At 29.9% G+C, this 14541-nt stretch overlaps 1 protein-coding gene across 1 annotated transcript in view; it reads right to left on the reverse strand.

Moving 5' to 3' along the window:
* The window catches only part of LOC145294236 (chromaffin granule amine transporter-like), a 213123-nt gene extending 198820 nt beyond the window's left edge, over nucleotides 1-14303 (reverse strand). Inside the window, exon 1 of the mRNA XM_080141341.1 lies at nucleotides 13833-14303. Within this exon, the coding sequence (XP_079997467.1) occupies nucleotides 13833-13883 (51 nt within the window). The 5' untranslated portion in view covers nucleotides 13884-14303. The remainder of the gene's footprint in view (nucleotides 1-13832) is intronic.
* Between the last annotated feature and the right edge of the window lie 238 nt (nucleotides 14304-14541).

The raw sequence follows: 14541 nt of genomic DNA on the forward strand, positions 1-14541 counted from the left end.
TATGCTTTTTCAGAATCTACGTCCATAAATGGCTGATATATATATATATTTGTCTGTGTCTGTGTGTCTGTGTTTGTGTATGTCTGTGTAAATGTTTATGTGTATATTTACATATCAACTTTTAATAAAAACAAGCAAGTGTAGATTTGTTTATATATACGCCTAATAATTATAAAACAGTTCTAAATGGCAATGATAGAGACTGTATTAATTTAATTCATTACAGCTTGTTTTAATAGACGGGATAAAAGTTATCCGTCTATATCGTCAGATGATTTAAGTTAAAATAAATTAAAGAAAAGATAATGTTCTCTGATTACATACGGATATTAAAAATCAAAAGAGTTGGAGTAATGGATAGAGAGGGGAGGAGGAAAAAGTGGAAATAGGGAACTAGAGAAAAATATATAAATATAAATTAAAAATTAAAAAAGGGAAAAGAAAATAATAATAAAGAAAGAAAGAGAAAGAAACAAAGAAAGGGGATTGATGATTAATTAAGTAAATAAAAATAAAAATAAAAAAACAAGAAAGAAAGGAAAAAAGAGATAGATGGGATGTATAGCTTTGCGTGTCAGAAAGATATTGTCTTTTAAACGATGACTTTTGCATGTCACGAAGTCAGAACTGAGTAAAAACTTTGACAGTCATCAGTTACGATGGCGTAGGTAGGGCGGGCAGAGAGAGTCAAGGTGCGGCCAGTTAGATGGGTAAACAGATGCTTATATAAAATCCTTTTGAGTAGAAAATCAATTATACATTTCATTGATTATTTTTTTTTTAGAATTTGAGTCAAGTTTAGGGGAGCAAAATGTTATGGAATTATTAGTGAAGAATATTGCGCACACATATAGGTGGAGGTGTGGAATTTTGCGGTTGGCCGTAATTTCCTTTCTTAGAATTTTTTAGTAAATGGAAGGGGTGATAGTTAAAGGTATAAAGAGGATGAGATAATCTCAACTGAGTAACGTAAACAATTTAGAGTTAAGGTAATCTGTGCAGAGAATAATAAAGTGAAATGGTGTGTAATGTAATAATTGTGAATTTCGCTGGGCAGTGTAGTAGTGTTGAAAGTGTGCAATTATTTGGTTGTTTTTGTATCAAATGAACTTCAGTAGGGTGTGAAGCTGCTAAAGAGGTGGGATTTGTCATGTCTGCAAACAACTGACGTTTTATTTCTAATGTTCAGTAATTTATCTCTATAAAGCTATTAATAAACAAAAATTCATGTAGACAAAGAAAGCAGGGGGAATATAGAGATCTACAGGTACTGGATTTTCTTTTAGAATTCCCCATTTAATGTTGGATGTGAGATTATTTTGAATCAAGTTAAATATTGGGTAGTAAAAGAGGTTTTGTTAGGGTGATTGGGGTTATTGAAAAAACATTTGTGGACTCTAAAACGGTCTTTAAAGGAGTTTTTAGCAAGTCCAATGTTTTTTATCATTTAGATTTTTATTGGTGCGATAGTGGCTTTGTTTACAACTTCAGACTGTAAGCATTGTTGTTGCTGCTGTTTTTGTTGTTGTTAAGTGTTCTATTGTCGTGTTTTTAATTATTCTTTTTAGGTTATCACTGCAACTGTAACTGACTTTTATAGTATTTTTATTAAAGATTTTATGTAATAAGTTATTTGGGGTAAGTGGGTGTTAACTAATTTTAAGATTTTTTTCCTCGTTTATTTTTTTCATATTATTGAATAGAGGGTTGAACGAAATAATTTTTCATGTTTTCTTAATTATTATTATTAGGGAGGTTTGGTTTCATAGAAGGGCTTATGCTTATTGAAAATTTCTCATTTTGATTTGGGAATGTGGTTAATGATGTGTTTCTGGTGCTTGGATGATAAGTGCATATATAATGGATTGGAATTGTTTTTAGTATAAAAGGTCCACATACATTTTTTGCTAGGTTGAAAGTAACATCGAGGAAGTTTACAAGTTTTAAATTAGATTTAATTTCAATGTTTAAATTAATTCTTTTCATTTCTTTGATTAGGACTTTATTCGTTCTTTCACATAAGGGCCATGAGAGTTCTCGATGATTAGTAGTCCGTCGTCCCTATAGAGTCCTATATTTTTTGTATCGATTATTCTAGTTAAGTTGTAAAAAATAAAAAGGCCTACTAAGTTAGTTGCTTTTGCAGAATCCACAAAACCCATTGAGAGGTCAAATGATCCGGCTTGATTCTTTTTGGTCCATTTCTGGCCCTGGCTATTAAGAACAGTTTTCCTATATATATTTTAATAATATCTATTTCAATTGGCTGTATATCTGAGAGGAGGGATTCAAAGTCTAGGGCTTCATCAAAGAGGTTTTGTGAAATGGAGGTGTAATAGCTCTATATATCAAATTGAATAAATGCAATTAAGTAATTTGTACAAATTAGGCATTCATCTAACCGAATTAGTCAAAGTGACGTCAAAATAAAAAGCTGCTTTCTCATAAGCAAGATCACAAACACACGCACGCACGCGCGCGCACACACACACATACACGCACACACACACACACACATATATATATATAAAAGTAAATGGTAGTTTGCTTGAAGCATTGCTAGTAAAGGAATATATAGAAGTTTTAAAGCCAAAAGCAATGCGGAAAGGACCGGAATCACAAGAGTAAGGGAAAGAAAAACAAACAAATAGACGGGTATGTTTGAGTAGAGAAATGTCTAACTGTTTATTCATCTATCGTTCCTCACCTCGTTGTATAATTATTTTGCAACCAAGTTATTGGTATGTCCGGTGTATATAATATATAAATAAAGTCCGTTGGTGGTATGGAACTTTAATTAATTTCGGAAGAAAATACCTCTCCTTTTCAAAAAGAAAACAAAAGTATATATATATATATATATATATATATATATATATATATATATATATATATATATATACTAGCGAGGGGCGCCTGGCTTTGCTCGGCGTAAAATACGCTTAAATATGATATTTTAGTTTGTCCAGATTTTGTATATATTACCAACGGAGGGGGATAGCTTTGTCCGGTCGTAAAGTACGTTTAAATATGATATTTTAATTTGTCTAGATTTCGTGTATATTATTATTGTGTCCTTATTTCAAAAGTAAAAAAAAAAAAGTATTTGGGTGCCATTAGCTAGAATCGAAACCGAAAGCAAAAACTGTAGCATTCAAAGCTGGCGACGTTACCACTGTACTAACGTGACACGCATATAAACTAATTAAAAATAAACTAAGATTGATGTACAAAATGTATAAGGTTTTTTCAATTTTGATCTATTTTTGACCCTGTAAAAACTATTTAAACCGGTAAAAGACCGATGAAAGAACAGTCTGTAAAAAAATCCAATCATTTAAGGCCTCTAGCGTCGTTCTGCGACTTTAGTTTCGGAAGAGAAAGAGTTTTAAAATATAGAGATAGACATATAGATTTTTATATATTAGCTTTTTGATCCCTTAAAAACTATTTTATCCCGCTAAAGACACATAAAAGAACGGTTCATAAAAAAATCCAATCGTTTGAGGCCCCTAGCGCCGCTCTGCGACTTTTAGTTTCAGAAAAGATCGAGTTTGAAAATATGGAGAGAGACATATAGCCTTTTATATAATAGATAGCCAACTACATACAACTATTTTGTTTTTCAATACTTATCAGGATAGCAAGACGCAATGAGTGTATCAATCGCGAGATTCGAACCTTGGATATCCGTCACTAGGGATCGTAAAAGTCCAATGCCCTACCATCGAAACTAATGAACATATCACTCTAATAAAAATGCCTTGTTCTAATACCTTTTCATCGATCACTTACATCCTACATATTCAATGTTCCATTCGAAATAACCTGAGATTTTTGTGGATCATTCGACTAATTCCTGTAGAAGAATATCATCGGAGTCAATTTCAAATGGCGACAATTAAAAATAGATTTAACTATGAATTCTTCCATAATGGTTCTAGTTCCTGCAGAAACTAATATAACTTCGAAGAACTCGAATTCACAAAAGGGGATACTCACAACAACTTGGCGACGTATAACTCTAATTTAAAAAGGTCCATCAACAAAAATATTCGGTTCGACCAAAAAAAGAAAGGCTAAAATTATACCAATAATTACATATTGAAGCTATCAGACAATGGAGTAACATTCTCAACAAACAAAATACTTTTTTCAACTGGGAATACAAAAATACCATAAAAAATATTTCAATTAACGGTGAAATAAAAAGGAAAATTCGTTTCGTCGAAATAAAAAAAAAGTTCTCAAAACTGTATTTGAAAGGGTTGAAAATATTTCTATTTTTAAACTAAAGAGAATAAAACTGTAAGTAGTTTTTCTCCCAGAAAAAAAAACTATTTCAACGTACAGCACTATACTGTAATTAGTAATATTACATCAATTTTATTCCAAGTAAAAATCAGAGAAACAAAAAGTAACGCACTAAACTCCTTCAAAAGCCTATCGTTTATGAAAAAACTACTCACGATTTTCAAATGAATTGCATGCAGCAAATCAAGACAAAACGATAAGAAAACTTGATTCACATAATTCTAAAATACGTCGAGAAATAACGAAACAACAATTTAAAAGTTGTCAGAAAATAAAAGCGTCACAGAGATGCAAACAAAAAACGGTTATAAGCGTCAAGAAAAACATAAAAATCGATTTCCACGTTAGCAGCAAATAAGATTGACAAATACAAAGATGGTCCGACTATATTAGCTTTTAACTTTTCAGTTTCTTTATATAAACATAGGAATATTAAAATAATTGAACTTTTGTATCGAAATGTGAATATCATTCAGAATCTAATGAATTGTCTTATTAAAAAAAATCAAATTGTAAACGATTCGCGATATCGGATATATCATATAGTAGAATTATCGTTCTAGAAAGGGCATGATTCCATTTCAATTTGATGAAAAACAATTTTCTCCTTTTTTGTTGTTGCAGTTGTCCAGTTGTAATAGTTGGCAAGTTGTGTACAAATCCCCAAAAGCGATAGGAGCCTTCTATCATGTCTGAAAATGACACGCTATTCAACGAGTGAGATCGGAGATGCGCCGTTGTACAATTCATGCTTTGTGTTATGACAACAAGACAATTGCGAGCACTCTCAAAATACAAATCTGAACGGTTGAACGCTTGAGAGCACAGCTCAGCAAAGTTTCTAGCAACGATTATGATCTTTGGTGTGATTTCAAGTGAGGTCCACATCATGCAAGCTCACATCGTCGAAGTCGGCTTGAAAGTCAATACGAAGGTGTACCTGAATGTGCTGAAGAGTGTGGTGATCCTCTGGTGCAATCAAGTGGCCGCTGCCAGACGCTGGATGTGTAAGCAGGACTTGGCGTCGGCTGACAAGTTCAAAGAGATCCAGGCTTGGCTTCAGAAGTAGTGTCACAACTCAAGCTTCTCTCACTCCCCCCTCCTCCCCTGACCTGAACCCACTGGATTATCTCGTTGGTCATACGTCGAGAACATCGCCAACATGAGCTCTCACAACACCAAAGCCAGCCTAATCGTTGCCATTCGCTGAGTATTGATCGAGCTCCCGCCGCTGCTTGTGGAAAAAGCATGCTCTCAGTTCCGGACCCGTATCGATGCGGTGATTCAAGCTGAAGGCGGCTACATTGAATAAATGTCAGCTCTACTACATAGTCAAGTTACTTGAATTGATTTTTTTCAATAAAAGTTTTAAAATAATCTGTAGTGTTGTTTGCTTTAGGGCGACAAATTTATCGTTCCACCCTGTATATGGTACAAAACATATTCATAAACGCCATCAAAAAAAATCTTTTTAAATGTAACTCAGATGACACTGGAGACCCATTACTCGTAGAAGAAGAGCTGATCGACGCCATTTTTGAGACGTTCGGTATCGACCCACCGTAACTAACCCGGGAACAGCAACGATCAGAGAAAAAAAATCAGCGACCCACTAACTATCGACCGGAAGCGGAAAAGATATTAGGAAGGGGATGTTCTGGTGACTCAACCATGCCCCAAAAATGAACTTCTGAATTGTATAAATGGACCGAGAGGTACCGACCCTCGCGGTGTAGCCTGTGTACTTTTGTAGTACACCATCTTGTTGGTACGTGCTATAGCTGTAGTTCTCTGTATATTCAGGTTTGTTTCAATACAAATAATCTTTTCTAACTCATATCGGTGTACGTGTTTTGATCAGCGATCCTCACGGGCCACAAGAAAAATATTTTATTGTAATAAACTTTTATGTTAAGGATTTCTTTAAAAACGGTTTTACTGTAAGAAAACAAAAACAAATTGTCCTACGTTAGAATAGATTTACGCAACCTTACACTTTCTTTTACGATAACTTTTAATGCAATGACTAGTTTGTAACTTCGCAATTCAGCTTTCCGGCACAAAAATTGATTTTTCTATAATATATACAATTATTTTATCAAATTTTCGGTGTTTATCATCGATAGCTTCTGTCCAAAAGTATATCTTTTTAGTAGTAATATTTTCTTTCATCTTGCAACATGTTTTGTAATATTAGGTATATTTTATTTAGTTTATTTTAAAAAAATACTTAATTCTGCTCGGTAGATTGTTTTTCACTAATAAATTTTACAGCATCGACTAGTGACGTTGTTAATAAAAAACGATAAATTATATCTTTCTCTATCTCTAATATCTTTAAATAACTAATTATATTCGTTTTTTAAATAAATATAAATCTATTTATTTATTTCTTTATTATTTGCATATCGTACTATGAAATCGAATAGCTTACTTTATACAATATATCTACACTGTTGTATTAACGAAATGTTGCTAGTGACCTTCGGAATTCGCAAAAATCGGCTTTATTCTTATAGTATGCTTGATTCAATATATAATGCATATTCGATCATTCGTCCCAAATATATACAATTTTATTTATGTTTGTCATAAAACTTTAGATAATTTCCGAAAGTTCAAAGTTACTGAGAAAATGGATAATATTAGATTTCGATCGGTTTGTTAAAAATACTCTCAACTTAGAAGTAAATTCTTCATTATTATTATTATTATTATTATTATTATTATTATTATTATTATTATTATTATTATTAAGTAGTAGTAGTAGTAGTAGTAGTAGTAGTAGTAGTAGTATGTAGTATTAGTGATCGATAATATTTGTAAATGTTCATTTTTGTGCGTAGATTTGTAAATGTTCATTTTTGTGCATAGATTTGTTAGTGTGTTGTCGGGAGAGTACGGGTGTAATCCGAAAATAAGTTTTATACATCGCAAATCAGAACACATTTAGTTTCTTATTTCGCTTAGAAACAAGTAAACAAAAATATAAATAAATAATAAACTAAAAATATAAATAAATAATATGATAAAGAATCAAATCAATTTGTTTACAACTGAGTCACACAATTATTTATTTTTAAATAAAAATCGTGTAAAAAAATAATGTTATTTCGTAATAATAATGTTATTTCGTAATAATAATGTTATTTCGTAATAATCATGTTATTTCGTAATAAGTACAAAATGCATTTTGTTTAGTGATTCTTCTTATGTTGATTCTCTGCATTTTGGAATCTTATGTACTTGCTTACATGAGGAGGGAATTTACGATAGTCAAAGCTTTGAACCATTACGCCATTCAGCATCTGCTGTGCGGGCAGTTAATTAACGATGTTTTGACATCGTCCTAATATATATATATATATATATATATATACAGAGTACAACGATAGATTACTTTGACTTGTCTGAAATTTTAACAATGGGTATTATAAAAAATATTCCGCGAATTTTAATTTGAGTTTTCGGGACAAGATTAATGGCATCATCTCCCACTTAAAAATCTAAAGATTTCCCTTAAATCTTAAGACCCCTTGAACTTTAGCCTTAAATTTGAGACATTTTCATATATATATATATATATATATATATATATATATATATATATATATATATATATATATATATATATATATATATATATATATATATATATATAAAATAGAATCAATCATGTGATGAGTTTTGCTCCAAAGGTGGATTATTATATTAGACATATTGTTTAAAATCATTATATCTTGATTGAATCTTCATAAGAGAATATGTTTTTGAAATCCTATCGATTTTTATTGATTTAAGTTTCTTCTTAAGCAGAGGATATATATATATATATATATATATATATATATATATATATATATATATATATATATATGTATATATATATATGTATATATATATATATATATATATATATATCAAGTTCGAAGTAAAGCTATAGCATCAACTCTCCCACTTATACAGTAATTAGGTAAAATGACAAAGGATTGGGATATGATACGTACAATCCACTTCCAATAGCAAAATAAAAGCAATGTCATAATAAGGCGATCGAAAGTACAGGTTTCGAAAAACTATTAATAAGAATAATAACAATAGTAGAAAATGAAATAAAGCAATTACGTAAGAAAAAATTCAACGCTAATTAGACTAAAATATAGTTTTTAAATGTGTATTTTTTAAAAATAATCCTTGTGACAGATAGTTATTCTTAAAGATATATCTGAAAGCCGGCTATAATCAAATGAAAAATATACAAAAATATTATATCAAAATTAAAAAATACTGAGAAAAGCTTTACGCGCAATCTATAAAACATGTTTTTAACGCAAACGGAATTTTTTTTTTAAATACAGTGCTAGACAGACCTAGTTTCACGTTTAGACCTATAAACATAGACACATTTAGATATAGATTAACATACTTAAAGACATCCACATATAAGTACTAATATATTCACATATATATATATATACACATGTATGTATATATACATACACGCACAAGCATAAATAGATGCCAGTTAAATAAATACGAATATGTTATGTATAGTTCGACAAAGTCAAAGTAAATCCCTCAGTAACGGGAAAATCCAGTATATAATTAAAGGCTAAATGGTAATACCAAGTCGAACAAGATCAATGTTTTGATAATAGAATACCATTTAGGATGATAGAAAGGAGGCATGAAGCTATTAGATTTAAACACAGAGTAATTATTCGGGAAAAGAATTTTATGATGTCCCCCTAATGAAATGAATATGTATTGTTAGAAATCCTTCGTAAGCTAGCAGTAAATATATATCAACTATCTCAAGCCAGGACGAAACCCGACCGCCCAAATGACAGTAAGCTCAATTTGTTTACACAAAGAGCATCGCTTCATACATAAATGGTAATTTGTATATCACTTCCCAATATGGCCAACCTCAAGCCAAGATTGAAACCCGACCACCCAAATGACAGTCTGACAGTCGGAGCTACACACACATATATATATATATATATATATATATATATATATATATATATATATATATATATATATATATATGTATATATATGTATGTATATATATATATATATATATAATGGGAATAAAAATAAAATATTTCAACAGTTAAATAAAGCATTTGTTCGTTATCTTGATGCTTTTGAATCGTTTAAGATTAACTAGACTATATTAATAAAGGAAATCCAAAACTATATTAGCAATGTATAAAATATATTTATAATTACATATGATAAAATTATAATTAAAAAAATGTATATATGTAAAAATATTTTTAACCTAATATATCTAATCTTAAATAAATAATTTACTAAATACTAATCATAGTGGGGGTGATAAGTAGTTAAATGGATTAATCCGTAATCTTATAAATACAGGACTGATAAATAAAAAAATATCCATTTTTAAATGTGGAAATAGATGAATCACAAAGGTAAGAAATTTATTTTTATCGTATGAAAAGGTTAGTAACTGCAATTAAAAATAGGAAATTGGATCAAATGTTTGTAACATGTCTTCTTCCTAAGATTAAGGGTGGTGGTGTTTGATCAGCACTGCTGGGGAGCCATGATGTAATATACTGTTTTGTTTTTAAATCCCCGAAACAGTGTTTCATGGTAAACAACTGATGATCCCTTGAAAAATAAATTATTGGTACTATAGTAAATTCGAGAGCGAGTTGATGCAGTGATTGCAGGTGATTAAATAACTTACTGACTATATGGTTTTCTAACGAATGATAAAAAATATTTTTTGTATAGTTTTAAAGGTTAAAAACTTCAAAGACTATATATATATATATATATATATATATATATATATATATATATATATATATATATATATATATCACGTTGCATTTGTATGTATACTCAGGTCTGTGCAAAGAATTTCCTTAAATAATCAAAGGACCAATTTAGTACACAGGCTGAGAATAAACAAAAAAACTCGATTCGAACCTGTTTCTCCTACAGAGAAACCACATGACACGGGTGTCGAATTTGCGCAAGTGACTAACGAGCGGCATTAAAACGGCTGAATATGGGCAGATAACTCATCCCCTACCTGTTTACATTTTTATTTGTAACTATGATCTTCTAGAATATGCGACGAACAGCGAGCACTATGAATTTTTTATATTGTTCATATTGGCATCTGAAAGAGATATACCAACTGTCCATTCGTAATGGATATATTTTTTATATCGTTCATATTGGCATCTGAAAGAGATATACCAACTGTCCATTCGTAATGGATATATTTTACTACAGTTTATGTCTGAAAACTTTTTCTGATGTTGATCAAAATCCATTCAATGATCTGCATTCTAGAAAATCTCTAAAAGTTCGGGCTTAAGCTTAAAGAATCCTAAGGAAAACTGAAATTTAGGCAATCTTGTTAAATTCCTCTTAAATAGCTAAAGATAACATGATATGAAAATCCAAAATATTTTAACTTTCAAAACGGGAACGTGTGCCTATATTATTACCCATTACACACCCTTGAAATATTTTAATGGACCTAAAAAACTGAGATTATTTATTATTTATTTATATATTAATACCGTTATTTAAAATTAAATAAAAATCGGTGATATCAAAACTTTACTTTTTCTTTGTCCTCTATGCAAGAAACTTAATTAAAATAAATGTAACCACATTTAACACCCTTACACCTAATTGTATTCTAAAACTAATATTAATTACGTAATTATTTTCGGGGTTTGCCGTACAAAAATACACACACACTCACTCGCGAGGAGGAGGATAATAAATAGGATAATATATAGGGATAAAGACCAGAATCCTTTCTTTCACATGAAATGATTATATCTCGAAAACTATAAAGTTTGGACTATTTCTCTGTTTTGTTTTACCTAAAACGTCTTTCTTACTCCTCAGTATATTTTTCTCGTTTGCTCCTTTTATATGTAATTCCGCCTCGCTTTCCTAACTTTTCCGCTACAGTTATATCTTTGTTTTTTTTTTTTTGTTCTTTTTTTAGAAGTCCCCATTATTTTATTCCCTACTGATATATACTTATATCTCTCTTTATTTTATAATTGCTATTTTTACCTACAGACATATGCATATATATTTATAAATATATGTTTTTTTATTTTTCTATATTTATTTGTACATTCATTTCTGATGTAAATATATGATTTTATGATTTAATATAAATTTTCCTTGGAATTTTCTAGTTTTCAAACAATTTTAATTTACTCATGAAATGTCTTCTAAGATATGACAACAACTCTCCTATTTAATACAAATATATTACGTCGCATGGGACCGACGGATACAAGTCAGTAAGCAATCATGTTCACGTCCATCAGTTCCATTTAAAATTATACGTTCTAAACATACAGAGAATTGCTTTTCGTTGTTGCTAATATGTTAAAGAACACACACCTTTTATATTTTTTAATCAAGCACAAGTAATTTGTTCATTTCATAAGCAATTTTGAAAGACTACAATCTTTGTCAGTAAATGCATATATATATATATATATATATATATATATATATATATATATATATATATATAATATTATTTTGTATTCCTGCACGTCACCAATTGAAAACGAATAAAGAAAAGTTATAAGCTTTTATACTTTTCGTATTCTTTTTTATACATTTCCATTCATATATATATATATATATATATATATATATATATATATATATATATATATATATATATATATATATATATATATATATACTAGCAAAAGTACCCGTCTTTGACCGGGTTAAAAAACAGCCTACAGAAAATGGACTCTGATTTATGAAAGTATGATAGGTTATGAAAAGGAAGGGTAGTAATTTTGGGTTGAATTTGGGGGTATCAAAACCAAAGCAAAATATAATGAAAGTAAAAATAAAATAGATAAACCCCATAATTTATTATACCATACCTGTTCACACTGAAACACTTATCACAATATTCTGTGGATCTATATTAAAAAACCTTGTTAACTTTGTGACATATTTCCATTCTATGGAGGTCAGGTGCGAACGAACACCCCATAATTTTATTATACCATATTTCTTCAAACTGAAACATAATTATCAAAGTGTACTTACGCAGCTAGATATGAAAAGTCTTTATTAAAGTGTGTGCCTATTTCCATTCTATGGAGGCCAGGCGCGAACGCAGACCCCACAATTTTATTATAACATCCCTATTTAAGTTAAAACATACTTATCAAAGTATTCTTATGTACATCTATATCAAAAACACCTGTAAACGTTTTTTTTAAATTTTTAAATTTTTTATTTCCATACCCTGTGAACCAGGCGCGAACGCAGACCCCACAATTTTAATGAACTACTGTTCTGCCAGATCAAACGTACCCATTCCTGTGTCTCGATACATCTTCAATCATTATATGTAATCTGTTTTTTAAAATAGTCAACGATATAGGTGCCTATTCGTGACCAGACACACACACCCACACACACAGACATACAGCTTTATATATATATATATATATATATATATATATATACTAATACTCTCTATCGAAATACAAACCTTATTTATATGTGTTAAAGTTTCCATTCTATTATTTGCGTGCATTAGTAGACAGAATTTTGTTGACTTCGGGCGAAAAATATACAATTATATTTTTCTCATTAAAGGAATATATTTTGTAATAAAATATATCCATTAGTTGATGCTTATATAAATATATGCAATATAACTTTTAAAAACAGTGCAATTTTTTATGCATTGAAAATCATTTTTTTTATCTGAAAGGTGCATTTATCTGTTATTTAGAAGTAAAAGAACATCCGTCCAAATTTTGCATCACTTTCATGTCCTATTGCAAAGATTAACATCAAAATGTAATGTTACCTAAACTTAGGTCTAGAATCTTTATCCCCATCTTGATTAAAATCCATTACAGGATTTCGATTCTAGAAAATACCTTAAATTCGAGGCATATGCTCGATGATTTTAAGAAGAAATTGAGATTCAGAAAATGTTTTATTAGAATCTGATTTAAATCACATTTAAAACAAATCTGAAATATTTGAATTTTATGTCCCTTAAAACCTATTTTAAATTCCCCAAGAAATTAAAATTGGAGAATATTCATTAATTGATGGCTAATATCTATTGTGAAAATTACCCCCCAAAATGGAGACATTTCAATTTTCATGAAAGGCTCTCAACATTTTTTACACCCTTTGGATAAAACAAAATTAAATTACATAGAGCCCACATTTGGAAACTTTACGCATAGCAGCTGCGTTCCAAAACACCATAGTGGTTGGTTAGTTTAAGAATATACATTAAAATATATAAACCTATACCCATGTCTGAGTTTATAAAGAGAAATATAACGTTTGCTGTAGACCTGTTTAGGAGAATATAATAAATATTCGTAATTAAGGTCATTTGATTTCGTCCTTTATTTTAAATTAATTATATCAATGTAAAGTTAAAAGTTGTATGTATAAAAACTGAACGAAAAATTAAAAAAAATTAGTTACCTGCAGGATTTCTCCTGATGAGGTCCCGTATTCCACTTCATTAGCCGGCATTTTTTAACAATTAAAACTTATCCAAAAGATGTTTTCTTTTAAGTAAATTAACTACAGTTAATTTTTGACTTTTGGAATCCGAATTTTAATATGAAACCTTATATAACTTAAAATGAAGCTCGCATATAATTTGTTTATATAACAAAGTTGTACTTTGATGTTTTCACAATCGGATTATTTTACCAGTTATTCCTTTCGGGCTTTCGTGTTTTTATATAATTTCCGAAGAATATTTCGACGTTGTATATCAACTTTTTAGGTTTAAGAGACGAAATAGCGTAATAAAATTACGAAGAAGAATATTGTTTGCAATTTGAAGAGAGGCATTGGTCTTAAAAATGTCGAACTTTTTGTTTCCGAAGAGAAAAAAAATCCTTGTTTTGTGAATCCACCTCTATCATTTGTTGTTGCTTTTGGTTTGACAGCTTGCTGAGTAGAAAGCGTTGCTTTAACTAGTCCTGTAGATGGCGCACTAACGACATACGTCAGACATTTTCAATAAAGTTTTTTGTTTCTTTTCTTTGGAGAAGAACATAAAGGTAGCAATAATGATGAACTATGTCGTCCAGGAAAGCCACGGGGTGGGTGAAGCAGCTAACCATTCGTCATATCATATTCCATAAAAAGTGAAAGAGAAAGAAAGAGGGAGAGAGAAAGA

This window comes from Euprymna scolopes, chromosome 15 (genome assembly GCF_053919585.1).
Source record: "Euprymna scolopes isolate OS-2025 chromosome 15, ASM5391958v1, whole genome shotgun sequence".
NCBI lineage: Eukaryota > Metazoa > Mollusca > Cephalopoda > Sepiida > Sepiolidae > Euprymna > Euprymna scolopes.